The 24,925-nt window shown below is 49.4% G+C and overlaps 1 protein-coding gene across 2 annotated transcripts; it reads left to right on the top strand.

Moving 5' to 3' along the window:
* On the top strand, positions 1–24,655 carry LOC118622877 (G-protein coupled receptor 183-like). 2 transcript variants are annotated; one of them, XM_036250404.1, is made up of 3 exons: positions 1–101; positions 20,680–20,844; positions 23,486–24,655. In XM_036250404.1, exon 3 carries the CDS (start codon positions 23,498–23,500, stop codon positions 24,557–24,559), a length of 1,062 nt encoding a protein of 353 aa, XP_036106297.1. In that variant the 5' UTR covers positions 1–101; positions 20,680–20,844; positions 23,486–23,497; the 3' UTR covers positions 24,560–24,655. The 2 variants fall into 2 exon arrangements, with proteins under 2 accessions (XP_036106297.1, XP_036106298.1); XM_036250405.1 differs by having other exon boundaries at positions 20,680–20,859.
* Positions 24,656–24,925: the final 270 nt, after the last annotated feature.

Genomic DNA, 24,925 nt, shown 5'->3' with positions numbered 1-24,925 from the left:
CATACAGAGAAAAAGGCCATGTGGTGATGTGGTCACAAGCCCAGGGAAGCCACCAGAAGCTGGAAGAGACCAGGGCGGGATTCTCCCCAGAGCCTCCAATGGTGAGGCAGGACAGTAAGAAGCTAGGGAAATTCCTTGGCAAGTGGAATAAGGGAAACTGAGACAACATACTTAAACAAGGCCAAACAATTTTTGCAATATACAGCCAGCTAATGGCTCTGTCCAGTTTGGCTCAGCGGTTGGAGCGTTGGCCTGCAGACCGAAAAGTCCTGGGTTTGGTTCCTGCTAAGAGCACGTACCTCAGTTGCCGTTTGTCCCCGCACGATTGGGGTTGTGTGGGTGGCAACCACTCTATGTGTCTCTCTCACACTGATGTTTCTCTCTTTCTCTTCCTCCCTCTCTCCCTCCTGCTCTATATGAAGATAAATGCAATAAATAAATAAAAATGCCCTTGGGTGAGGATAAAACAAAACAAAATACAGCCAGCTAATGAATCACAAGGTTTTATCTTCCCTAACCAGGACACCGAGGAGCAAATAATTTACACATTCCAGACTGTCCTGGGGCAGACTGGCCTCGGTCCCAGTCCCTCTTCAATAACATTCTTTAAAAGCAGAACTAACCAGAAAATAGTGCTGACTCTTCTATACACACATTTTGATGAATCAGCATATTTGAAGGATACACCTGGAAAGCTAATGAATATTCTGTTAAGACCCTCCCCTGAGACCTCCCCTAAGATTCCCACCTGCCAAAGGAAGATTAAATACAGCCTCAAGTATCGAGGGTGTGCTCTCGATAGATCATGTCCATGCCTTGTACCTCTGTTCTCTTTCTCCTAAACTCTAAGGGTCCCCAAAAGACTTGCAACCCGGGGAGCAGCGGGCAGCCACAGCTCGCCCCAGGCTAACCCCCTGAACCTTTCTCCAAGGTTCCCTTTTCCTCTGACTTTCCAGTGAGCTAACGCGGCTCCTTCTAGGCTCATTCCTTCCCGATAACATTTCTAGAAAACCACAGCAGCCCCACCTAGGCTCTCTCCTGTTGCGTCTTCTACCTTAAGCCCTTCTTTTGGTTCACTGTCCCCAGCTTTACTAAACATACTCTCAAAATCACCTGGACCCGTCTTCAAAATCTTTCCTGCATGAAGTCACTACTAGCTGGCCTGAGGCAGATGCAGCCCAGGCCCAGACTCTATCCTGTAACAGTGGAAGCAAGTTTCTAAGACACCTTGATTTTGGCCCAGTGAAACTGATGTTGGACTTCTGGCTTCCAGAATTTTGAGAGAATACATATCTGTTGTTTTAAGGTGCCCAGATTGTGGTGATTTGTTACAGTGGCTACAGGAAAGGAACAGACCACGCGGAGCTTCTCGGGAGCCTGGTGCTTAGCAGACGGCCCAGCAGGGTGTGTGGGGGACCCAGACCAGTGGAGAGTGGGATAATGAGCGGAGCAGGGGAGGACAGTGTCCCACTCCTCCCTCAGGACGGCTGGCAACCCTGAGATCACTCTACACACTCTGCAAAGGGTTCTGATGGCAACTTGACAGTCTGTCTTCTATGGTTTTCCTTCTGTTCTTCACTCCTGCCTCCTGGGATCACTTCCTAATCAACCACGTTTACTGTGGCACAAGCCTTTGTCTCAGCTCTGCCTGGGGGGCTCTGCCTAAAGCAGCCCCGCAGCTCAAAGACTCAGGTGCAAGTGAAGTCCAAGAAAAGGCTTATGGAATTAAAAAATAAATGTGAGCCCTGGCCAGTTTGGCTCAGTGGTTGGCGCGTCGGTCTGCAGATCAGAGAGTCCTGGGTCCTGGGTTCGATTCCCGCTAAGGGCATGAACCAAATATATATATACGATTAAAGACCAGCCAATTAGGAACACTCTCATGAGCACTACTGAATGGGCAATATGACACAACCGCTTTATTCTTCACACATATTCTAAATCGGCATTTCTCAGACGGCTCTATTAGAAATGGTTGGCAGAACTGATGGAGGAAGGCAGCCCTAGCCCCCATGTCTCTTGGGACTTAAATGCAGTTACGCCTTCATTTCAGCCGATACCCTCGAGGGGCGCGCTTGCAGGTGGGCCTCAGCCGTACGGATGGCTGCGATGGTACCAGGGCTCACCGTGGTTACAGGGTTTTCCTATTAATGCAGTTTCTCAAAGGAGTTTCCATTTTCTTTGGGTCATAAGAAAGTATCTTCTTTGAAAGGGTCCACATGGAGCTCACCTTTGAGAAACGCTGCTCTAACTGACGGTGGTTAAGAGCAGGAGTTAGGTCTGGAGTCAGGTCTGAGGTCAAGTCCTAGACCCATTTCCTATGAGTTGTGTGACTCTGAGCAGGTTACTCAACCTCTCTGAGCTGTAGCTTCCTGCTCTATCCACAGCAGTGCTAACAATAGTTACACCAGAGGGTTGTTACAAATCTTTCCTGAAATAAGGTGTGTGAAGTGCTTACTTAGCACAGTGGGAGGCTATATGGCTAAGAGTGTCCTCGTGAATAGTAATAGTCAGCCAGTAGAAAGTGGTGGTAACAACAATAATACTACTAATTTTTTAAAATAGAGATAATAACTCCCATACACCCAGAGAAAACATTTTCAGTACCATGTAGTCACCCTGTCTTGCTGCCTTTCGACCACAAGGGGGCGTAGGACACCCAGTGCTTTCCCTCAAGTTGCATACCCGCAACGGGAATGAGTGAGGTTGTGTGTGTGTGTGTGTGTGTGTGTGTGTGTGTGTGTGTACACGTACATGCATATATACAAACATATAAATATAATATAGGAATTTAGTATATTTCAAGGTGAAGAAAAATTATATAGAGGAGCAGACAGTCTCATGATCAAAATAGTTAAAAAAGTTAGACCTAGCTATGAAGAAATGGTGTAAGGTTGAAGTTGGAGTGTTTCCTCCCTTCCATCCCTTTATACACACACACAAACACACACACACATGCACACACACGTACACGCACAACACACAAAATCACACACATTATACACATATAAAAACATGCACCTACACACCTCTAAATGTATCTGAAGGGTAGTTGGGCTCATCTGCACAGAGGTGGAGGGGCACAGTTATCAAGGGAAGATTTCAGGACTCAAAAGCACCCGCCATGTTAAGCCAAATTGCGACAATACGAGAATCACCCGCCCAAACTGTGGTTCTGTTATGACTTCTGGTGCGAAGTTGTGGACACTGTCCCAAATCAACAGAGGTTTGAGACAGCCTGCTGGACTCCATAAGTGTCTTATAACAGAGCAAAAAATATTTGCGTTGCTACTTCCCCAAAATGCTTTGGATCAAATTAATTTGCCCAGCCTTGCAGACCCCCTTAACCTCTGACTTGCACACTGGTTGACTTTGGCAAGCTAAGGAATTAGCAGCCAGTGGACAGCTGAGAGGTGCAGGGCTGTGAGCCCTGACTGCCTTTGTGAAACCTTGATCTGGGGAGAGGATTCAGCCTGAGTGCCCTGCGGCTAGTTTCTCTTTCACCAGAATAAAACCATTACTATATTTCTTCACCTAAACAACGGAGCACAGAACAGGATGTCAAGAAACCCAGAGAAATTCTTTCCTCTTAAATCATTTGCCTAGCTTAAAGAGGTGCCCACTGAGCCGAGAGGCTGGAGACATCCCGGCAGCGTTCTTGTGTTTTTGATATGGGGGCAGACTTCACCCTCCGCGAGGCTGAGATGTGAGACCATATATAGAGATATACAGTACAGATACTTCATTCATTGAGAGAGAAAGAGCTATTAAATGCAAGTAAGGTCCTTTCTTTGAGACCCTAGAACAGCAGTTCTCAACCTGTAGGTTGCGACCCCTTTGGGGGTCAAATGACCCTTTCACAAGGGTCGTCTAAGACACAACAGTAGCAAAATTACAGTTATGAAGTAGCAACAAAAAAAATTTTATGGTTGGGGGTCACCACAGCATGAACTGTATTCAAGGGCCGCGGCACTGGGAGGGTTGAGAACCACTGTCCTAGAGGCTGAGCAGTTACTCCAAATGCTCTGGAGCAAACACCATGGCAGTTGAAGGAGACACACGAGTACAGAAAAAAAGACCGGAAGGAAATGCCAGTTAGAATATTAACCAGTGATTACCTCTGGATGTTGGAGGTAGCCATACTATTTATTTTCTTCTTTATATTTGAATACCTAGTCCACACTGAATACTGAATACAAGGAGCAATAATTACTTTTATTGGAAAAATAATTTTAAAGTACACATTCTTCAAAGGCTAGTCCCAGCTGAGCTGGATACAGGTAAGTGACATGTGGATGCAAATGAGACCAGGAAGTTAATTCATCGACACTGTATTCCGATTGCAGTGTGCCCAGCACTGTGCTGGGTGATAGGGGATGTGGAGCACCCTAGTCCTGCCAAGGGAGGAGCAGGAAGAAGGGACAGACACAGGATTTACTAGATCCCAGACAAGTCCATATGTATATAACTCCCTTTTATTTATTTAAATCCTCACCTGAGGATATTTTTACATTTATCTTCAGACAGAGTGGGGAAAAGAGAGAGAGCGAGTGAGAGAGAGAGAGAAAACCATCGATGTGAGAGAGATTGTTGCCACCTGCACAACCCCTGCAGGGGCCCGGGACCAACCACAACCAAGGTATGTGTCCTTGCCTGGAATCGAACCCAGGCCTCTTTGGTCCGCTAGCCAACTCTTTAACCGCTGAGCCAAACCGGCCAGGGCGGGACTGTTCTTATTCTCTCTTTGCGAAGAGAAACCGAAGCCCAGAAATGAAGCAGCTGGGCCAGGAAACAGCAAAACCTTTACCTCCTGTCTGGGCCAGCTGAGTTCACTGACCTCGGGCAGCGTGGGTGGGGGGACATGAGCCAACACAGCAAAGGTCTCCTTCAGGAGGTTTGGGCAGCAGTCACTCTTCTTTTGGAAACAGGCCAAATCACCTGGGCTTTCCCAGGAGGGAAAAGAGGGTTCAGTCTTGTTAAAGGGGCGCCCAGCTGGAGGCTGTTATTTGCTGGGCAACAAGGCCCAGGGAGCTGGAAATGGGGGGCAGGCAGGTTTCAAGAGTCTTCCGCGGCATCCCCAGTGAAAGACATTTCAGGCATAAACACTGGCGGCCAAGTACCTTCAAAGTTGGACTTATTTTTATTATTCTCTTTGTGCTGTGAAGTCGGGCACATTTCTGATCAATGTGGTAAAAGACTGAGGTGTGGCATGAGATTATTTTTTTAACATCGAAACCCACTAACCTCCTTGCAGACGTTAGCCACCTGATCTGACTCTGCCTGGGGCTCTCCTCCGTGTGTGACATCTACGTCAGCAAACATCAGCTGTCATGTGTGGTCCTCTGACGCCAGCAAGGAGCAGCTTGTGCTTCTGGGAAATTCTTGCTTTGCAACCTTGCTCTTCTTCTTGAGTAGAAGAGGCCACTATAACCAAATACCCCATTCTTGGGTCATGAGGCGCTTTCTGACCTATGAGTCTTTGAAGGGCGTCTCTGTTTATTTCTCCTTTGTGGTGACGGAAAGTGAGGGTGTTACTTCTGATCGCACATTGAAAAAATTCAAGGAGTGAGATTGTTTGTATTAGTTTGCTGGAGCTAGGGTAACAAATTACCACAGGTTGGGGGCCTGAAACAATAGGAATTTATCTTCTCGGTTCTGGAGGTTAGAGGTCCAAAGTCAAGGGTCAGCAGGGTTGGCTCCCCGGAGGCCTCTCTCCTGGATGGTGGACGGCCGTCTTCTCTCTGTCTCCATTGGCCTTTCCCTCTCTGAGTATCTGTGTCCTGATTCCCTCTTCTTATAAGGACACCAGTTCGATTGGATTAGGGCCCACCCTAACGACCTCGCTTTAATCACCTCTTTAAAGACCCTATCTCGCCCTGGCCGGTCTGGCTCAGCGGTTAGGGCGTCGGCCTGCGGTCTGGAGAGACCCCGGTTCGGTTCTCGCTAAGGGCATATACCTTGGTTGCAGTTTGTCCCCCGCCCTGATTGGGTCGTGTGGGTGGCAGCCACTCATTGTGTCCCTTTCACGTTGATGTTTCTCTCCCTCTCTCTCCCTCCCACTCTATCTGAACAAAATATCAAAAACTTTTATTTATTTATTAAATGGAACAGATAGCTTATGAGCTCGTGTAGTCTCCATCGCAGTGTGTAGGAGGGATGATAGACGTGGCTGTACCTAGAGGTGCTGTCTGTGAAGGATGTGGTCCTCGGGTGAGGATAAAAAATAAATAAATAAATAAAAAATAAAGACCCTATCTCCAAATACAGTCACATTCTGAGGAGCTGGATGTTAGAGCTTCAATAGATGAATGGGGGGGGTGTTGGGGTGAATGGGACCCAATTCAGCCCATAACATCATTGGATGGAACAGAGATCGTGTAGAAATGCTCTGATTTTTCCTTTACTAATCAGGGACCAGTTGATGTCTAGTGGGTGAGGAGGTGATCTTCCCCACCCACTGTGAGCCCATAGCTGGAGGTCCGGTGAGGGTGCTCCCAGCCCTCTGCCCCCCCTAACCTGGCACTCAGAAACCCTCGCCGGGGCCAAATCTGCGCCAGGCACAGGGGTTCGGGGTTCATCAGCAAATGGAACAGATAGCTTGTGAGCTCATGGAGTCTCCATTGCAATGTGTAGGAGGGATGATAGATGTGGCTGTGCCTAGAGGTGCTGCCTGTGAAATGTCCACTTGATCCTGGGGAACTGGGAATCCAGGCCTCCTCCAGCGAGGGTTTCTGGGTGGTTTCCTGTTTTAGCCCCACAGCCAGGGGAAATTTCTTTTCGCTCCTCTGAACTCTAAGCTGAGATTCACACACACTTGATGAGGAACTTTTCTGGTGAAAGGAAAGTTTTATGTCCTTGTGCACACTTCTTGCTATATCCTGAAAACATCAGTTCAAATGTCAGTTCCCATGAGAAACCCAGTCTGAGCACACCAACTGGTGTTTTGTGCTCTTGTAGCACGTATCGCAAGGCATTGTGGTTGTTTGTCTGGTTCAGCTGCGTGCTCCCCAGCCATGCGTTCCTCCTGCAGGGTCTCTAACTCACCTGTCTCTCCTGTAGGGGTTCCCAGTGCCCTGCACAGAGAATGTGCAGGATTGAATGACAAAACTGAAGGCCCAAGTGGAATACCTCCACCCTGCCTTCTGTCTGGTGCTTAGGGTCCAGCACTACCACACTCTTTCTGGTACCCACAGGTCCATGACCACATGATTTCAAAGGAACAACGAGTTTAAACAATATTTTATTATTAGCAACAACTAAAATTAGTGTGATATAAAAGTTTCCATTATTTTCCTTGGTATGGCTAAACCAAAGTGGTTGTTGCCTATGCTCCTCATAGAAGGAAATGCTCATTTTCAGTTAGAGGTTAGTAAAAACAGAGATGGCAATTTTCCTAAGAAAAAGTTCTTTAAAAACATTTTTTTTTCTTACCCTGGCCAGTTTGGCTCAGCGGTTAGAGCGCCGACCTGCGGTCCAGAGAGACCCGGGTTCGGTTCCCGCTAAGGGCACGTACCACGGTTGCAGTTTGTCCCCGGCCCTGGTTGGTCGTGCGGGTGGCAGCCACTCGATGTGTCCCTTTCATGTCGATGTTTCTCTCTCTCTCTCTCTTCCTCTCCCTCCCTCCCACTCTATCTGAACAAAAAATGGAAAAATGTCCTCGGGTGAGGATAAGAACAAACAAACAAACAAAAAAAAAACATTTTTTTTTCTTTATTGGTTTTAGAGAGAGAAGAAGGAAAAGGGATAGAAACATCGATGAGAGAGAATATCGATTGGCCGCCTCCTATATGCCCCCACTGGGGATTTGGCCCACAACCTGGGCATGTGCCCTGACTGGGAATCGAACCAGCGACCTCTTGGTGTATGGGTTGACGCTCAACCACTGAGCCATGCTCAACCACTGAGCCACACTGGCCAGGGAAAAAAAAGTTCTAAAAATGCTCCCAGGAAGGTTAGAATGGACATTTTTCTGGTGGGGCACACCACAAGGTGACATTTCCTAACTCATCTCCTCTACCCCAATGAAAACAACTTCACACACACGCTCACAGATGTGAAAATTTCCAAATTACGTTCATGAACCCTCTGCGTTCTATTTACAGATCCTTTGAAGGATCCACCCACACTCAGTTAAGAAACACCAGACTAGTCCTTTTGTTTTCCAAGTTGTACTTAACCCTGTCATCTCGCAGCCCCCAATCAGCTCAGTGCAAGGTTCTGCCACCTCCTTAACCTTGGGCTGGCCTGGAGTCAGGTGCCCTCAGCTCCTACCCTGCACCTGCAGCGTCTTCCAGCTGCAGACAGAATGTGGCCCTTCTTCCTGCTCAGCAGTGGACTCCAGGTGCACAAAAGCACCAGTGCCTGGACTTACAGCAAACATCCTACAAGCTCAGTAGACTTTTCCTTCTCCCCGGTGGCTGGCCTTGGATGCCCCAATGCCAAGGTTTGCTTCCTTTTCTTTTTCTCCTTTTCCCAAGCACTCTCTGGTCTCTTGGCTTTCCTCTGCTTCCTTTTCATTCCACAGACAAGTCAGCTCTGCCACCGTCCTGCCCATCCCAGCAGCTAAGGCTCATTGTGTACGTACACTGGAGTATTATTCAGCCACAAAAAGAGTGAAGTACTGATACGTGCTGTAACATGGATGCACTTTGAAGACAGTATGTTAAGTGAAAGAAGCCGGTCACAAAAGCACAAATATTGTATGAGATTCCTAAAGTAGTCAAACTCATAAAGACACAAAGTAGAATGCTGGTTGCCAGGGGCTGAGGGGAGGGAAGGGGAAAGGGGAGTTATTGCTAAATCGGTACGTAGCTTCTGTTTGGGAAGATGAAAAGTTCTGGAGATGGATGGTGGTAATGGTTGCACAACAATGTGAGTACTTAATGCTGCAGAATTATTCACTTAAACATGGTTAAAATGGTAAATTTTGTTATGTGTATTTATAACAATTTTATTTTTTTTTTATTTTTTATTTTTTTATCCTCACCTGAGGATATTTTTCCATTTTTTGTACAGATAGAGTGGGAGGGAGAGAGAGGAAGGAGAGAGAGAGAGAAACATTGATGTGAAGGGACACATCGAGTGGCTGCCACCCGCACGACCAACCAGAGCCGGGGACAAACTGCAACCGAAGTACGTGCCCTTAGCGGGAACCGAACCCGGGTCTCTCCAGACCGCAGGCCGACGCTCTAACCGCTGAGCCAAACTGGCCAGGGCTATTTATAACAATTTTATAAAAAGTAATGGTTTTCTTAATCATTAACTGTAACCAATTAGAAAATGTAAGGGGAAAGGGAGCCTACTCACAGGACCAACAGAATCCATACTGTAGCCAAGAATGAAACAATGTGTTATAACCACTATAACACTTCAGACACAAAAACAGACAAATAAATGAGCAAAGCTGAATGGAGAGTCCAGGAATCTACACTATGAAAAAAACTGGATGTGTGTGCAAAGGTGTACGCAGAAGGAGGCTCACAGAATTGACATTTTGGGGAGCAAACACCGCTGAGAACGTGGTAGGTTTTCATCCGTGGGGAATGTTTAATGAGAGATGTCACCTCCCGATCGGCTGCTGTTTTAGGAAAGAAGCAGAGCTGTGTGTTCTGACATGGCATGATCTGACAAGCAAGTTCTCACGTAATTCTTTGGGCATCATATCCTTCATTTACGAACAAAACAAAAACTATATACAGTCGTCCCTCACCACTTTGCACTTGGACTTTCGCAGCTTCACTCTATCGCGTTTTTTTCAAATATAGTCATTAAAAAGTTGATTGAGACAGTGAAAATGATACAGTGCATGCTCGGTTGTCTGAGTCAATTATACACCCCTGTATTACAATTACAATTACAATGACAATTACGGTACGTATGGACTGTAGGCCTATGTATCTGAGCACCCCAGGAATCCTTCAACGCCAGGTGCAACCGCTAGAGACTGGAACAGATTAACCTCGATAAACAAGGGACGACTGTATTTGTATTTTTACCTATAAAAGTAAGTGCATAGAGCCCTGGCCGGTTTGGCTCAGCGGTTGGAGCGTCGGCCTGCGGTCCAGAGGGACCCAGGTTCGGTTTCCACTAAGGGCACGTACCTCGGTTGCAGTTTGTCCCCGGCCCTGGTTGGTCGTGCGGGTGGCAGCCACTCAATGTGTCCCTTTCACATCGATGTTTTCCTCTCTCTCTCTTCCTCTCTCTCCCTCCCACTCTATCTGTACAAAAAATGGAAAAATGTCCTCGGGTGAGGATAAAAAAAAAAAAAAAAAAGTAAGTGCATAGAAAAGTGTCTAGAAGTAGACAAATCAAACTGTTGTGATGAACCCTGGGGGATGTTTCATTATAAATTCTCTAGAGAATGTATTTATGTTGCACAACTCTACATTTACTTGTGAATTTTTTTTTTTATCCTCACCCGAGGACATTTTTGCATTTATCTTCAGATAGAGTGGGAGGGAGAGAGGGGGGAAAAGAGAGAGAAACATCGATGTGAGAGAGACACATCGACTGGCTGCCACCCACACGACCCCAACTGGGGCCGGGGACAAACTACAATCGAGGTACATGCCCTTAGCGGGAACTGAACCCGGGACTCTCCGGTCCACAGGCTGACACTAACCGCTGAGCCAAACTGGCCAGGGCTGAATTTTTCTCTTTAATAAAATAGGAGGACGTGGCCTGCTCAGTCCTGTGACAAGTTGGCCTTGTCTGTGTCTCCAACAGGTCCTCTCTGTGGGGCCCGCACTATGGTGTTGGTGGAGGATGTGAGGACAGTATATATATCCTCCTGGGCGGCCTTCCAAGAGAGGAGGTCTGTGTGGGGCTGTTGGGAAGGAAGACACGGGACACTCCCTCCGTATGCACTCAGGTCGTTGTTTTGGGGTGTCCTTAGCATGCCTTAGTATGCAGTCACCCTCGGCTTTGATCTCGGCTGTACACTGGAATCACCTGGAGGGCGGAAGAGCTCCTGCTGCCTAATCTGTGCTGGGGATTCTCATATTTGGTCTTGGTGTGTAGCCCTAAGGCTGTCTCTCCAAATTCAGTGTTCTTCTGTTCTTCTGTCACAGCTCCCCGAAAGATGTTATCCAGTCTGGTGCTACCCACTTACGCACCTGATATTTGAAAACAAAAGAGAGATTTTTTTGACATTTCACCTAACTGGTTTTTGCTCAAAAGAGGGGTATTTTGGAACCTCTGAAATAAAAATATGTTTTTATTGATTTTTTTGGGGGGGGGGCGGGAGAAAGAGGAAGGGAAAAGGAGAAACATTGATCAGCTGCCTCCTGTACGCCCCCTACTGGGGATGGAGCCTGCAACCCAGGCACGGGCCCTGACCTGGTTTGGAACTGGTGACGTCTTAGTGCACGGGACCACACTTAACCAGCTGAGCCACACCAGCCAGGGCTTTCTGAAGCTTCTCCACCCAGTGTATGCTGTCCATGTCACTATTGCCACGATGGGATGTTCTCTCCATTTTCCAGGCACGAGGCTCATCTGGGCCAACTTCCCTTTCAGTTGAGTCCTGGAAGGAAGGAATAGTTTCTACATGACTGAAAACGTCTTTTCCGTCTCTTAAAGGAAACCAAGGCCCTGGGATACTACCCAGCAATAGGAAGAAACAAACATGCATGCTACAACATGAACCTCAAAAACACGCAAAAGAAGCCTGATGCCAAAGGCCACACATTCAGTTGACATGAAACGTGCAGCAAAGGCAAATCTATATGTAGAAAGAGTAGATTAGAGATTGGCTGGGTCTGGGGTGGCATGAAGGGGACTGCAAATGGACACAAGGGGTCTTTTAGGGTGATGGGAACATTCTAGGACTGGCTTGTACTGACAGTGGCTCAGCTCTACAAATCATTGAACCACACTTAGAAGAGTGAATTCTAGAGCATGTGAATCATCCCTCCGCAAAGTGCCCCAGGCAGACTAGACTTGAGCCCTCCCTGAAACGGATATTCTTTGAGAACAGTAGACAAGTGAGGGTTGAGTACTGCTTGGGTGAAGGGTGCAGTTTATGGTATCAAACAACTTAGCTTTAGTTCCCAAATCACACCTCCCAGTCAGCAAACCAAAGCCCTAGGTCAAGTGTATCCATCCCCTTTTAACACTGGGTTTGGGCTCTCCCTCTGTGCCTAGTCACCTTGGCAGAGGCCCCTCCTAACCTGGGTCGGGACCCTCTCTTGAGGGTTATGGGGCTCTGGGATGACAGAAGGGGGAGAACTGCTTAATTCTTACTGACAACTGGCTCGCCCCCTTGCCCCTCCCTTAGACTTTCTCCTTTCTCCCCAGCATCCCCTCTTCCTCCCTCCCTTCCTTCCCCTCCCCTTCTCTCTTCCCCTCCCTCCTTTCTTTCCCAGTCTCCTCTCCCTTTTCCCTTGCATCCTCTCCTCTCTTCTCCTTCTTCCTCCCCACCTTCTTTCCTCCCTCTCACCTCTTCTACATCCTCTCCTCCTTCCCCCCCTCCCTCCTTTCCCACACAACGTATTGGGTACCATGTCCAGTGCAGACACTGTGCCAGAGGTAGACATATAAGAAGGAGCAAAACCAACTCGGACCTGTCTTCAGAGTTCACAGTTTGTTGGGGGAGCATGATATTAACCGAATCACACAAATTAAAGCTGACTTACAACACTTAAGGTGTTTGAAGAAGGGTCCATCATGCAACAGGGAGTTCTAATTTAGAGCGGTCCCTAAAGTACACTTGGCCAACCCAGGTGATATTGAGGTGGGGGTGTGAAGGGTAAGTAGGGCTTCAGGTGAGGAGTTGAGAGCAGGCTCTGGGTGACAAAGCTGCAACTGGAGGGCGTGAAAGGTGGTCAGTGAGTGAGGTGGGGGGATCACAGAGGGGAAGTCTGCCTCCCCAGCACTCTCCATGGTGGGACTTTCCCCCTTCCTACCAAAGCCAGCCTCCAAGGAAACATACCCTCAGTACAAACATTGGATGTTATGCAGATACTTTCTCAAAGTGCATAATTTTTACTTCCCTTATCTCCTTCTGGGTCTACCTGGTCAAAAGTGATAGCCCAGAGGCTGTGGGTGGGTTTTATTCTAAAATGTTGGAAAGACATTTCTGAGTTTGCACTAGGGTGAGATAGAACCTGTGTGATGTAAGACATCACTGGCAGGTGAGAACCTAATGCCGTAGGTGGTCCATTGAGTTGACCTGAGCTGAACTTAGGTCCAAGGCAGGACAGGTCCCCTTCCTCCCAGGGGTTGTCTTGGTGGACTTGGGGTGATGCCAGGCTGGAGCTGGATCATGTGACCTAGGCCACAGCACTTGGCTTTAGCCCTGGTTTTGATGGGCTAAAGGAGAAGCTGGGGGTGAGGCACAGTTGGGGTAGGGAAGGCCCATCTGAAAAGCCCCATCAGGGCCCTAGATCTGGAGACAAGCAGGTGTTCAGAACACACTTCCTCCTCCCCCAGTCCTTCCTCCCCACTGCGGCCCCTTCTATTTATAGTGTTTCCTCTCCAGATCTCTGCACTTGAAAAGTAACCTTGAAACACACACAAAAAAAGAAACAAAATTCTGAAAATTGTCAAACCACAGATCCTTTCCCCACCCTTCTTTTAAATTTCTAGGTTTGCACTATTCCTGGTTAACCCTAAAGTGAATAGGGTCAAATGGGGTGCCCGCATTTTAATAGGTTTAGATGGTGCTGGTTGTTGGTTCCTTCTGCAGCCCACTGGGAGCCAACTCACTGGGCGAAGACCTTGAGCTTCTTTCTCACCAATAAAATGTGAGGCCACAAAGATATGGCCCCAGAATCTAGCCTCTACATTTGGGAAGATTGGCACCATAGCCTCAGACTGGATACAACTCAGATGCTCATCAACAGGAAAATGAACGAATAAGGGCTGATACATCCAAACAAAAGAATATATATAGCAACAAGGGTGAAAGAGCTATAATTACTAACAATATGAATGAGTCTCATCAAAATAATGTTGAACAAAAGTCAGAGCTGAAAAAACATATACCATGTGATTTAATTTATATAAAATTCAAAACCAGGCAGAAATGATCTACATAATAGAACCCCGAGAGAGAGTGACTGGAAGGTGCTTCTGGGGTGCATAGAATGTTCCGGTTTTTTATCTGGGTGCTAGTTCCATGGGTGTGTTTACTTTATGAAAATTCATTGAGTTTATGTTCCATGCTCCTTTCTGTAAGTATATTGCATTTCAATAAAAAAGCTTACTAACAAAACAACTTAGGGTTAAGGAGATACCCTTTTGGGTTCAACCTCTGCAAGAGGAAGCCTTTAGAAAGAAGGATGCATCCATTTATCCCGTACACACATCAGCTGATGGTGACTGAGTCAGGCTGCGTGCAGGGCCCCAGGGAGGAGTTTGGGTCTAGGAGAAAGTCTAACACAGTTGATTACAAGGTCATCTCCTTTTGTTGATTCTGTGCTTTTTAAGCTATAGGCTCATTGGTGAAGTCAAACTGCACAGTAGGGTCACAGGTGGGCAGTCATCAGAGTTGGGGATGGAATGTAGCCCAGGGATCTCCCCAGGAGTTGCTTTTGTGACTAAATCTCCTGGGGGCATTTTGTGTGTGAAATTTCTGCAGGCTATCTTCATGCCTGAACTACCCATTTGGCATTTCCCTTGTGGTCCTGGTTAAAGTGAAGGCATGTATGTCTTGTTCCCATAATCTGAAGAAATGGTGGGTTTTTCTCCTGGGTCATCAACTGTGCCTTGAGTGTGAAAGATGCTTAAATAACAATTATTGACTGAAAGAGCAAAAGTTATTCAAGTAAATTTAAGCTCCCTCTTGAAGGAAGAGTACAGGGAGGGGGGAATAGGGTTGGTTCTAGTTAACGAAGGTTTTGTCTGCGTTCCCAGTGCGCGGTGTGGAAGCACCCACATTTTCTTTTTCTTGAAGCGCTTGCTTGAAAGGCTGTGGCTGGTCTAGGCTTCAGGGCCATCTATAGCTGCCTGTGTGACTTTGGATGACCCACTTCATGCACCTCTCTGGGCCTCAGCTTCCTCATCTGCACTGTGGGAGGACTGGACAGGCGCCTCTGTTGGGTTCCTCTGTTTGGTGACTCTGAGTTCATGGAAGACAGAAGGGATGGCTTTTTATCCACAGCTCCCGTCTCCAGGTTCAGCACAATGTGGCTTTCAGTGACCTGCCGGCATCCCCACTTCCCACTCAAACTAAAATATCCTGTGGACATGGATGTGTCTTAGACTATGTTGCATCTCTGCCCCAGTGGGTAACACAGGGTACAAAGCAGATGCTAAATGAATCCTTGTAGAAAGAAGGCTTTGTCTGAGGTGAGCCAATAGGAGCTGTGGTAGGTGGGTTTAGAACAGCAGTATGTCACCACTGCCCCTGTGTTCACTGATCACTTACTAAGCACCTCTTCCATGCCAAGGCCCCTGGGAGGCCCTAGAAAGACTAAAATTCGTGAGAATTCATCACGTCCCACAATAGCTCACAGTCTGACAAATGGTAGTCATTTACAATATACATTAATATGGAGATGTGTAGGGTGTCAGGGGAGGTCAGAAGATGAGCATGTATATGACGTGGGGGGATGGGGCAGTCAAGGTAGACTGTCTGGAGGAGATGGTGCCAGAGCTGTCTTGAAATGAGGATGATTTAGGTAGACTTGACCTAGGACAGGTAGAGGGAGAAAATGCATTTCAGGCAGAGAAAGTAGCAAATGCCAGGTCATGGAATTAGGATCGTGTTCTAAAGAAATGTAGGGCCCCTGAGCATTTTAGCAAACTCATTTTTACCGTGAGGTGGAGAATGTAGGGTGGATTGGAGTGTCAAAGTTGAGAGCCAAGACTGGGGAACGAGAAGCTGTGGTTGTCTTCCTGACAATGGCCACTGCCTTGAGCATATCATGGAGGAGACTTGGAGGTGGGTGGCATGTTGTGGGGGGTGAGACGAGGGGGGCGTGCTGGATGGGCTTTGAGAGGTGTGTTCACGGAGATGGGCCAGTCCGGGAGGTGGAGGGGTCTGGGAAGTTAAGCACATTGGTCTGATCCTATGCACCTAGGCGGTAACCTGTAGATAGGTGGACACGCGAGTCCTGGGTTGGAGAGACAGATGCATTTAGTGGTATTTTTGGATTCCCCGTGTTTCTCCCCAGCACAGAGCAGGACTTCACTTCTTTGTCTTCTTGAAGTTAGATGTGGCCATGTGGCTTGTATGGTCAATGAAATATGAGTGAAAGTGACACAAAGATCCAGTGCCCAACTCCCTGCTCTTTCCCTCTGCTTTAGTGGCAGGATACGCTTGGCAAATTGTTTCTCATCCTCATTATTCCTCTCTGGGAAACGTCCCTGACGACTCAGGACCTGGAAGAGCCTCCTCCCGGTGTTCCCTTAGGGCCCTGAATTCACTCTGCAGTGTCTGTCTCTCCATAGAGGTCTCATCTGTCTGCTTATCTGTTTGCTTTACCAGGAGGACCGGTTTTGTCACTGTGTATCCCTAGCTAGTTCTGAAAGTTCAGTATAGTATAGACGTTCACTATGGGTGAGTGAATAAATATGTTATTGAAATGTCTAGAAGTCCTATCAATGACTCAACGGATTAAAAAAAACACCCAAATACATCTGCACCCACTCTCATTATTAGAAGAAAGAGAAGGGGGGGGAGGCATTGGCTTTACAGGGCCCCCGGCTGTACCTTGAACTAAACCACACGGTGTCACATTGCTTACACTCGGGGCTGAGGATGCTCACGGAACAAGGACATGCAAGCCACAAAGATGAGATAGGGGTGCCATCTCTGCTTTACTTGGCAGGCACGGATTGCATCAGAAATCAGTGCCCTTTGAAACTCTTCCAGAGTAACGTCCAGGGGAGTCACCAAGCTCAGCCATCACCAGCTGCGGCTGCAGGGGCTCTACCCACCCCAGGAAGAGCAGCACCGAGTCATTGTGTCCTTCACATCTGGAAGACTATTTCTTGGCCATCTTCCTACCTCAGGCCTCAGCTGTAACCTCCTTGTAATCGACTCATCAGAAGAACCTGGATCTTTGATGCAATTGGCTGTGTGGCCTTGGAAAAATCATTTAACTTTTCCTCATGTATAAAATGGGGATAATGCCCTGGCCAGTTTGGCTCAGCGGTTGGAGCATCGGCCTGCGGTCCAGAGAGACCTGGGTTCGGTTCCTGCTAAGGGCATGTACCTCGGTTGCAGTTTGTCCCCGGCCCTGGTTGTGTCGTGTGGGTGGCAGCCACTCGGTGTGTCCCTTTCACGTCGATGTTTCTCTCTCTCTCTCTCTCTCTCTCTTTCTCTCCCACTCTATCTGAACAAAAAACAAACAAACAAAAAATAAAATAAAATGGGGATAATAATGCCTCTTTGTGGATGAAGTGAGGTATAAATGAATAAAGCTAAGAATGTCTAACACAGAGAAAGTCCTCAGAGTAGGGACCATTATTGTTGCTGTTATTGCTCTTGGTCTCCTGGGCCTGGGTGAGCAGGGAAGCCACTGTGCTCTGCTCAGGGAGGACTAGGCGGAAGATGACAACTGGGCTAAGAGGGAGGGAGCTTGTCAAGCCACCTTGAGAAGGAATCAAGATGGTTAGGGTTAGGGCTAAGGTTAGGGAGTCACACCTTAGGTTCAAATTCCAGCCTTTGGAAAATAATATTTGTTGAATCACCATGTGTTTGGTGCTGAGAGGAGGTGGGGTGTAGAGATGTAAAGGTGTTGCATTGTGAGGGGAGCCCCCCCAACAAGAAACAGGAGCCAAGGACTCCAGTCCTGTCTCAATGGATAAGCCAGGAGGCTTTGGGAAAATACTGTGCTTCGGTTTCCCACTTGGGAGACAAAAGTATTAGGCCAAGTCAAGGGTTCTCCAGCTTTGCTTGTTCCATGAACCCCTCAGGTGAAGTCTAAGGATCCCTTGTAGAGTATTTGTTTTAAATGCAGAAAGTAAAACCCGTAAGATTACAAGAAAAACTCTCATATTAAAATACAGTTATCAGACGTTAAGCAGATTTTTTTTATCCTCACCTGAGGATATTTTTCTATTACTTTTTAGATAGAGTGGGGGCGGGGGGGACATTGATGTGAGAGAAACACATTGATTGGTTGCCTCCTGCACGACCCTGACCAGGGCTGGGGATTGAACCTGCAACACCTTGGTCTGTGGGCCGATGCTCTAGCCCTGCATAAGAAATAACTGGAGAACAATAGCCCAAGACAATGGGAAATCCATTGCACTGTCCAGGCAATTAACACAGGATGAGGGACAGACAGGAGTGGCCAATGGGGGCTGCCGTTTATGCTTAGATAAGGTTATAAATGCACAGAGGATGTGATAACTGGTTAAGGGGTGAGCAGGATTCCAGGGCAAGCTCGTGCGAAGGGATCCTCCGATGTGTTTGTGGGAACCCAGTGAGGGCCCACCATGCACTTCTCAGTCACATGTACACATGAAGGGGATTAGAATGCCACCTAGACATGCACTTTGACCTAAAGACTATTTTGAGCTGAAGGCAATTAGAAAATTGCAGAAATAGAAGGAAGAAAGTTCTCTACAAGCAGACATAAATGTGTATTTGAAAGGGTGTTTCATTCTCTACACCAGGACGAGAATAGTTCTCAGTCACCAGAGAGGACTCTAGATTCTATCCCAGTGTCAACAGACGGGAATCTGCATGACAACCTTTACTGAACAGCCCTAATCGTCCATTAGTTTTCCCATATACTTACCTTCTGTTGTCTTGGCAATCTCCACAATGTATTGCTTTTGGTTAAAGTGTTATATGAACTCCGGGTTCTAACCCACTTCTTGGAGTCCTCGTTTCTTTTCTGCGAGGGCTCCTGTGCCATGGAAAACTATTAACATCAAATCAAATGTGAATGCCTTTTCTCTTGTCAGTCTGTCTTCTGCCTGTGTAATTGGCGGGGCCCCAGCCTCTAAACTCCGGAGGGTGGAAGCAAGTGCTTCTCCTCTTAGCACACACATGTACTTACAGTGCTGTGCCCGGCTCGAAGTTGGCACTTAGTAAATTCATACTGAATGCGTCATGAATAAGCACAATGTCTTATTGTATAATGTCTTGCCATTCTTTGGTCCAGGTCTCCCTTTTTTTTTTTTTTTTATCCTCACCCAAGGACATTTTTTTATTTTTTGTTCAGATAGAGCAGGAGGGAGAGAGAGGAAGAGAGAGAGAGAAACACCAACATGAAAGGGACACATCGAGTGGCTGCCACCCGCACGACCAACCAGGGCTGGGGACAAACTGCAACCGAGGTACGTGCCCTTAGCGGGAACCGAACCCGGGTCTCTCGGAACCGCAGGCCAATGCTCTAACCGCTGAGCCAAACTGGCCAGGGCCAGGTCTCACCTTTTAAACTTTTTTTTTTTAAATCCTCAGTAGAGGACATATTTCCATTTATCTCAGATAGAGTGTGTGTGTTTGGGGGTGGGGGGGGGAGAGACATCGATGTGAGAGAGATACATCGACTGGTTGCCACCCACACGACCCGACCAGGGCTGGGGATGAACTGCAACTAAGGTCCATGCCCTTGGCTGGAATCAAACCCACGACTCATTGGTCCTGGGGCTGACGCTCTGAGTCAAACTGGCCAGGGCTTGCTTTTTTTTTAACTGTCCCCCGCAGGTCTCACCTTTTAATAGGAGCCGCTAAATGTCTTGGGGAAATGGAGGCAGGTTCCACAGGGCTTGTGAAGTGTGTACGTCAGGACCTCTGGGGGCTGCGTCGGCTCTTCCTTCTGGGGGTCCTGGGAGGAAAGTTCACGGCAAGTTTCTGGTAAACAGTGCTTCCTTACAAAACTTCTCTCTAACACATCAGGAGGTCGGGGGACATTTTTTAGGGCCTAATTTATACCTGGGAAGAACTGGGTCCTGTGGCCTTCGGCAGTGGGAGGCCAAGGAGGGGAGTGTGCTGTCCCGCCCCCGACGGGGGAGCAGGCGCGTGGGACGCCCCGCGGGGAAGGGGTCTGGGGCGAGTGTCCGGGCGGCTGCAGAGCCGGCTGCTGACGGCAGCGGACTTCCCAGGGCTCGGAGAAAGGACACACACAGTCCAGTGACGGCCGTAGGACGAGGCATGGCCCCAGGGAAAGGCCGATGAGAGGAGGAAGAGAGCCGTGGCCAGGGTGGCCAAGGCCCCGGCCCGCGCCCTGCCGGGAACATCCTGGTGCACGGCCCCCAGCCAGACCCGCCCTTGTTGGTGCGGCCCTGAGGCCGCTGCCTATCAGGGCTGCGATGTGGCGTCCGGCTCCCTGAGGCACAGTCCGGCTCCCCGAGGCACAGTCCGGCTCCCTGAGGCACATACTCCGGGAAACCCAGAGCGCGTCTCTCCTCCGCATCCAGCGAGGAGGCTGCGCTCGTCTCCGTCCCCAGATGGCACCTCTTGCTTTCCCAGCTCATCATCCCCGTCGTGGGGTTGGGGTTGGGGTAGGAGGGCTGAATAGTGGCTGCTTTCAAATGCCCTCACTCTGGTGGCACAATAGTCATGTCTATGGTCGAAATCCCAGCCTGTGGGGGGCGTAGAAAGGGAACAGAAAGGAAGGTGGCTTCCAGGGCAACTTTCCTCCTTCCCTCCTTCTTGGGAGTGGCGGGGGCACAGGCCCGGTTGGGAGGGCTTGTGGCCGAGCATGTGCGTCCTGTGGCAGGAAGACTGCGTGGCTGACACCCTGGGGTTGTTTTTTTTTTTTCTTTGTTTTTCAGCAGGGGTGGGTGAAGGGAGGAAGAGTGGATTCCAGTGCAGTGAACTGATTCGATTCCTGCAGAGGGAGAGGCGCAGGGCACCTTTGATGCTCTGGGGCCACCTGGGAAGGCTGCCGGCCGCTGGCCACGGCTCTGCGGGGCTCCCTGCACCTCACCTTGGGCAGCGAGGTAAGTGGGCCACAGGTGAGTCTTCTCAGGGCATGAGACAGGTGCTGGGGCTCTGAGAGAAAGGTTCAGATTGCACCTGTTCTTCACGTGCCCTTTCTTTCTGCTTCTGCTGTCAATGGGTAGAACATCCCTACCCCAACCCAGCTCACCAGCCAGGGACCCCTGCCATTCCTGTCTGGGCAGAAGGACAGGTCAGGACAGAGGGACCGAAGGCCAATAGCAGCCTCAAGTCACTGAGGGAAGCCTGCTGATAGACCCGGGCTGGCTCCCCTGGGTCAGACCCCAGGGGTGACCTTCAGGACCTTCTGGAAGCAGTGCAAATGAGAGTCAGTAGGTCCTGAGAGTGGGCCCCCCCTCTCAGGCTCCTAATTTGGGTCTGATCTGCTTAGACTGACTTTGGTGGCTTGATAGTCACGACTATGGTCTACATACCAGCCTATGGGGGCACAGAGATAGAACAGAAAGGAAAGTCACGTTGCTCCCAATACCAGACAAAGGGGGACCAGGACAGGCCAGTGTCCAGGGCATGAAGCTGCAGAAGTTCCGGAGGAGTATGTCGCTGAGAGATGCGTGTCTGAGAGTTGCCGTCAAGGGCTGTACCAGCCCCGAGGGTGAAGGGCTCGTGACTTCGGCAGAGGCTGACAGGTTGCATGAGGAGGTACTTAGCAGGGCAGAGGGGCTGTCTGTGTGCCAGGCAGTGAAGCGAGGGGCTCAGACACCCTCAGCTGAGGAAGTGAGAGGGCTGCAAGGTGAGCCCCAAGGCCCAAGGTCCCGAGGGCCTGGCAGAGCGAGGCTGCCAGGTGATGTGTTCTGGGGAAGAGGCTGGGGAAGTCAGGAAGGAGGACTACTACCAAGGGTTGGGGTCTCCTCAGGAGCTAGTCCCATGTTTGTGGGTCCTGAACACAGGGAGAGGGACACACTATTTTTTTTTTTTTTTCCTTTATTGATTTTAGAGAGAGAGGGGAAGGGAGAGGGAGAGAGAGATAGAAACATCGATGAGAGAGGACATCGATTGGCTGCCTCCTGCATGCCCCCCACTGGGGATTTGGCCCACAACCTGGGCATGTGCCCTGACTGAGAATCGATCCAGGACCTCCCAGTCCCAGAAAAGATAATCAGTTTACTGAGCCACACTGGCTGGGTGGGACACACTACTTTTAACCGGAGGTCAAATAGCTGCTCTGTGACTGGAGAAGCTGATTCTAGGAGGTGAGCTGATCTGTGAGTGGGACCCTCCTGAGCTGAACTTGCCCTTTGAGATGATTCTCCTTGCCCTGCTCCAACTCCGACTCCTGCACAGAATCCCCCTCCGCATCGCCCCAGCTCACGTGGTGGCCACTGAAGCTCAGCGTGGCCTGGGGTTGAGCTGTTCCGGGAAGGGAGAGCCTGCTCTCTCCAGATGCTTACAGCACTCCCAGGGCACAGTGGGCGAGCTCACTCCACAGAGCAGCACTTTCAACGGGGGGCCGGTTTCCAGGGCCACAGCACCCGCCTGCCCGCCCCTAGGTGCCGGCTCACACCTCCACGGGTGTGTGTGAGTGTGAGTACGTGTGTGTGAGTTCGTGAGAGAGAGAAAGAGAGAAATGGAAGGACACACAGGGGGAACTGTGTATTAATGGAAAATTTGAGGTTCAGTAAGGCCAACAGATGAGGAGAGTTGCCGTTGAAAAAGATGGTTTGCTACGTAGGGATTCTAAGAAGAAGCCACCACATCACAGGGGGCTACGCAGGAAGCACTGGGTCAGTCAGGAGACTGGGAGAGGGGCGGAGACGAGGGTGCGAGTCTTTATTGTGGTTTCTGTGGGAAGAATAGGCAAGGCCAGCAGGGTTATGATTGGCTCGGCTGAATAACCCGCGGGCTTTGGAGCACAGGGGCTGACCCTGGTGGTCTGGGACCTTGGCCCTGGGGTGACTAGGGCAGGTGGATAGTGGTCCAGTGTGAGTCCAACAAAAAGGGGGCTGAGATGTGGCTCTGGATTGGTTAGTTTGCATTCGAAAAGCACACTCGAGGAATTGGCCATCCCAGGGAGGGGCAGTCCCTCCAGGGTCAGCAGGGCGCCAAGGGGTCAGTGCATCAGAACAGAAAATGAAAGACGTGGTTAACACATGGAGCCTCTACCCAGCTACTGGGACGCTTCCTTTTGGAGCCTCAAGCTGCTGTGTGAGAATCTAATCATTGCCAGGCTGCCGTGCTGTGAGGAAGCCCTGCCTCAGGACCAGCCCATGTCCCCCATGTCCCGGTGATTTAATTGACAGCCCCCGCTGAGGCTCCAGCCAAAAGCCAGCATTCGAGTGAAGTCCCCTCCAGGTGGTCCCAGCCTCTGCTGCTGAGTCACCCCCAGCTGCTGACTTTCCGGAGGAAGCTCCCAACACTGAGGAGCTGGCGAAAGCCATCCTCAGTGTCCTGCTCAAAACCTGCCAGTGAACATAACAAGTTTGTTTTAAGCTGTTACATTTGGGGGGTAATTTGTTACACAGCAATAGTGACTGACCAGCATATTACCCCTCAACAAAAAGTTTACTTAAAAAGACATATGTTTTTCAAGGGCATGTTGCCTTAGCAAATTATTAATTATTGCTCTAGAGAGGTGTAACCCCCCAGATTCAGTATTACCTTTTATTTATTTTTTGTCTCCCCAAGGAACTCTACGACATGGCTCCCAGTACCGCTGACCCAAGCAGCATCTCCCACAATGCCAGCGTCTGCCTCCCTCAGCAACCACCCCGGGCAGCCAGCGTGACGCTCTGTCTGTTCTACACGGTCCTCTTGGTCTTCAGCGCCCTGGGAAATATCCTTGCCCTTTATCTTGCCTGTTTAAAGGGCAAGAAGATCAACTCAACAGGTGTCTACTTGGTCCACCTGGCAGTGTCCGACCTTCTGTTCACCATGGCCCTGCCTGGGAAGATCACCTATTACGCGCTGGACTTCAGCTGGCCTTTTGGTGAAGGGCTCTGCAGGCTGACAGCATTCGTATTCTTCATGAACACCTACGGGGGTGTCTATCTCATGACGTGTGTGAGCGTGGACCGCTACCTGGCGGTGGTCCACACCCACCGGAGCCTCCGGCTCCGCAGCGTCCGCCGAGCGAGGCTGGTCTCTGTGGCCGTCTGGGCCCTGGCGGTCCTGCAGACAGTGCCCCTGCTCTTGATACCCATGACCACGACTGTGGCGGGCAAGATCACCTGCATGGAGTACAACAGCACTGAGATGTTCAGGATGTCCCTCGTCATCCTGGTGGCCTGTGTTATAAGCTTCTGCGGGCCAGTAGGGGTCATGTTATTTTGCTACGTGAAGATCGCAGTGAAACTGTGCAGGACAGCCCAGGACAACCCTCTGGCGAGCGGGAAAGGGCACCACCGGAGGGCCTGCCTGCTCACTCTGGTGGTGCTGGTCGCTGTGGTCGTGTGCTTCAGCCCCTACCATCTCAACATCATGCAGTTCATGGCGAGACAGATGCTCTACCTGCCGTCCTGCTCCCAGCAGAGGGCTTTCAAAATCTCCCTTCAGCTCACCGTGTCCCTCATGAACATGAACTGTGGCTTTGACCCCGTCATTTACTTCTTTGCCTCTACACGTTACAGGAAATGGCTCCTCGGCATTTTAAAACTCAGAGCGTCAGCATCCTCCCCTTCCTCCCTGAGGAGAACTTCCTCAGAAACACCAAGCACCAACAAGACTGCAGGCTCCACCCCCCTAGGGGAGAATCAAGTCTAATGGTTTTGTTTTTTTTAATCCTCCCCTGAGGACATTTTTCTATTTATCTTCAGATAGAGTGGGAGGGAGAGAAAGGGAGAGGAAGGGAGAAGAAACATCAGCGTGAGAGGGACACATTGACTGGTTGTCTCCTGCACGACCCAACCAGGGCTGGGGACTAACCGCAATTGAGCTACGTGCCCTTGGCCAGGATTAAACCCCAGACTCATTGATTGGTCCAAGGGCCGACACTCTACCGCTGAGCCCAACCGGCCAGGGCTCAAGTCTAATGGCTTTACAACTACTTCCAGGCAGGGGTTCGGGGTTGGGGGCCTGAAGTTTATGTAATTTTTTGGGGGGTGGAGGGAGGGTTCTCTAATAAAAATA

The sequence above is a fragment of the Molossus molossus genome, unplaced genomic scaffold (assembly GCF_014108415.1).
Source record: "Molossus molossus isolate mMolMol1 unplaced genomic scaffold, mMolMol1.p scaffold_m16_p_9, whole genome shotgun sequence".
Lineage (NCBI taxonomy): Eukaryota > Metazoa > Chordata > Mammalia > Chiroptera > Molossidae > Molossus > Molossus molossus.
This window is presented reverse-complemented; position numbering and strand designations above follow the sequence as displayed.

Coding starts and splice junctions, on each gene's coding strand:
- LOC118622877 (XM_036250404.1), top strand. CDS start 23,498: ATGGCTCCCAGTACCGCTGACCCAAGCAGCATCTCCCACAATGCCAGC.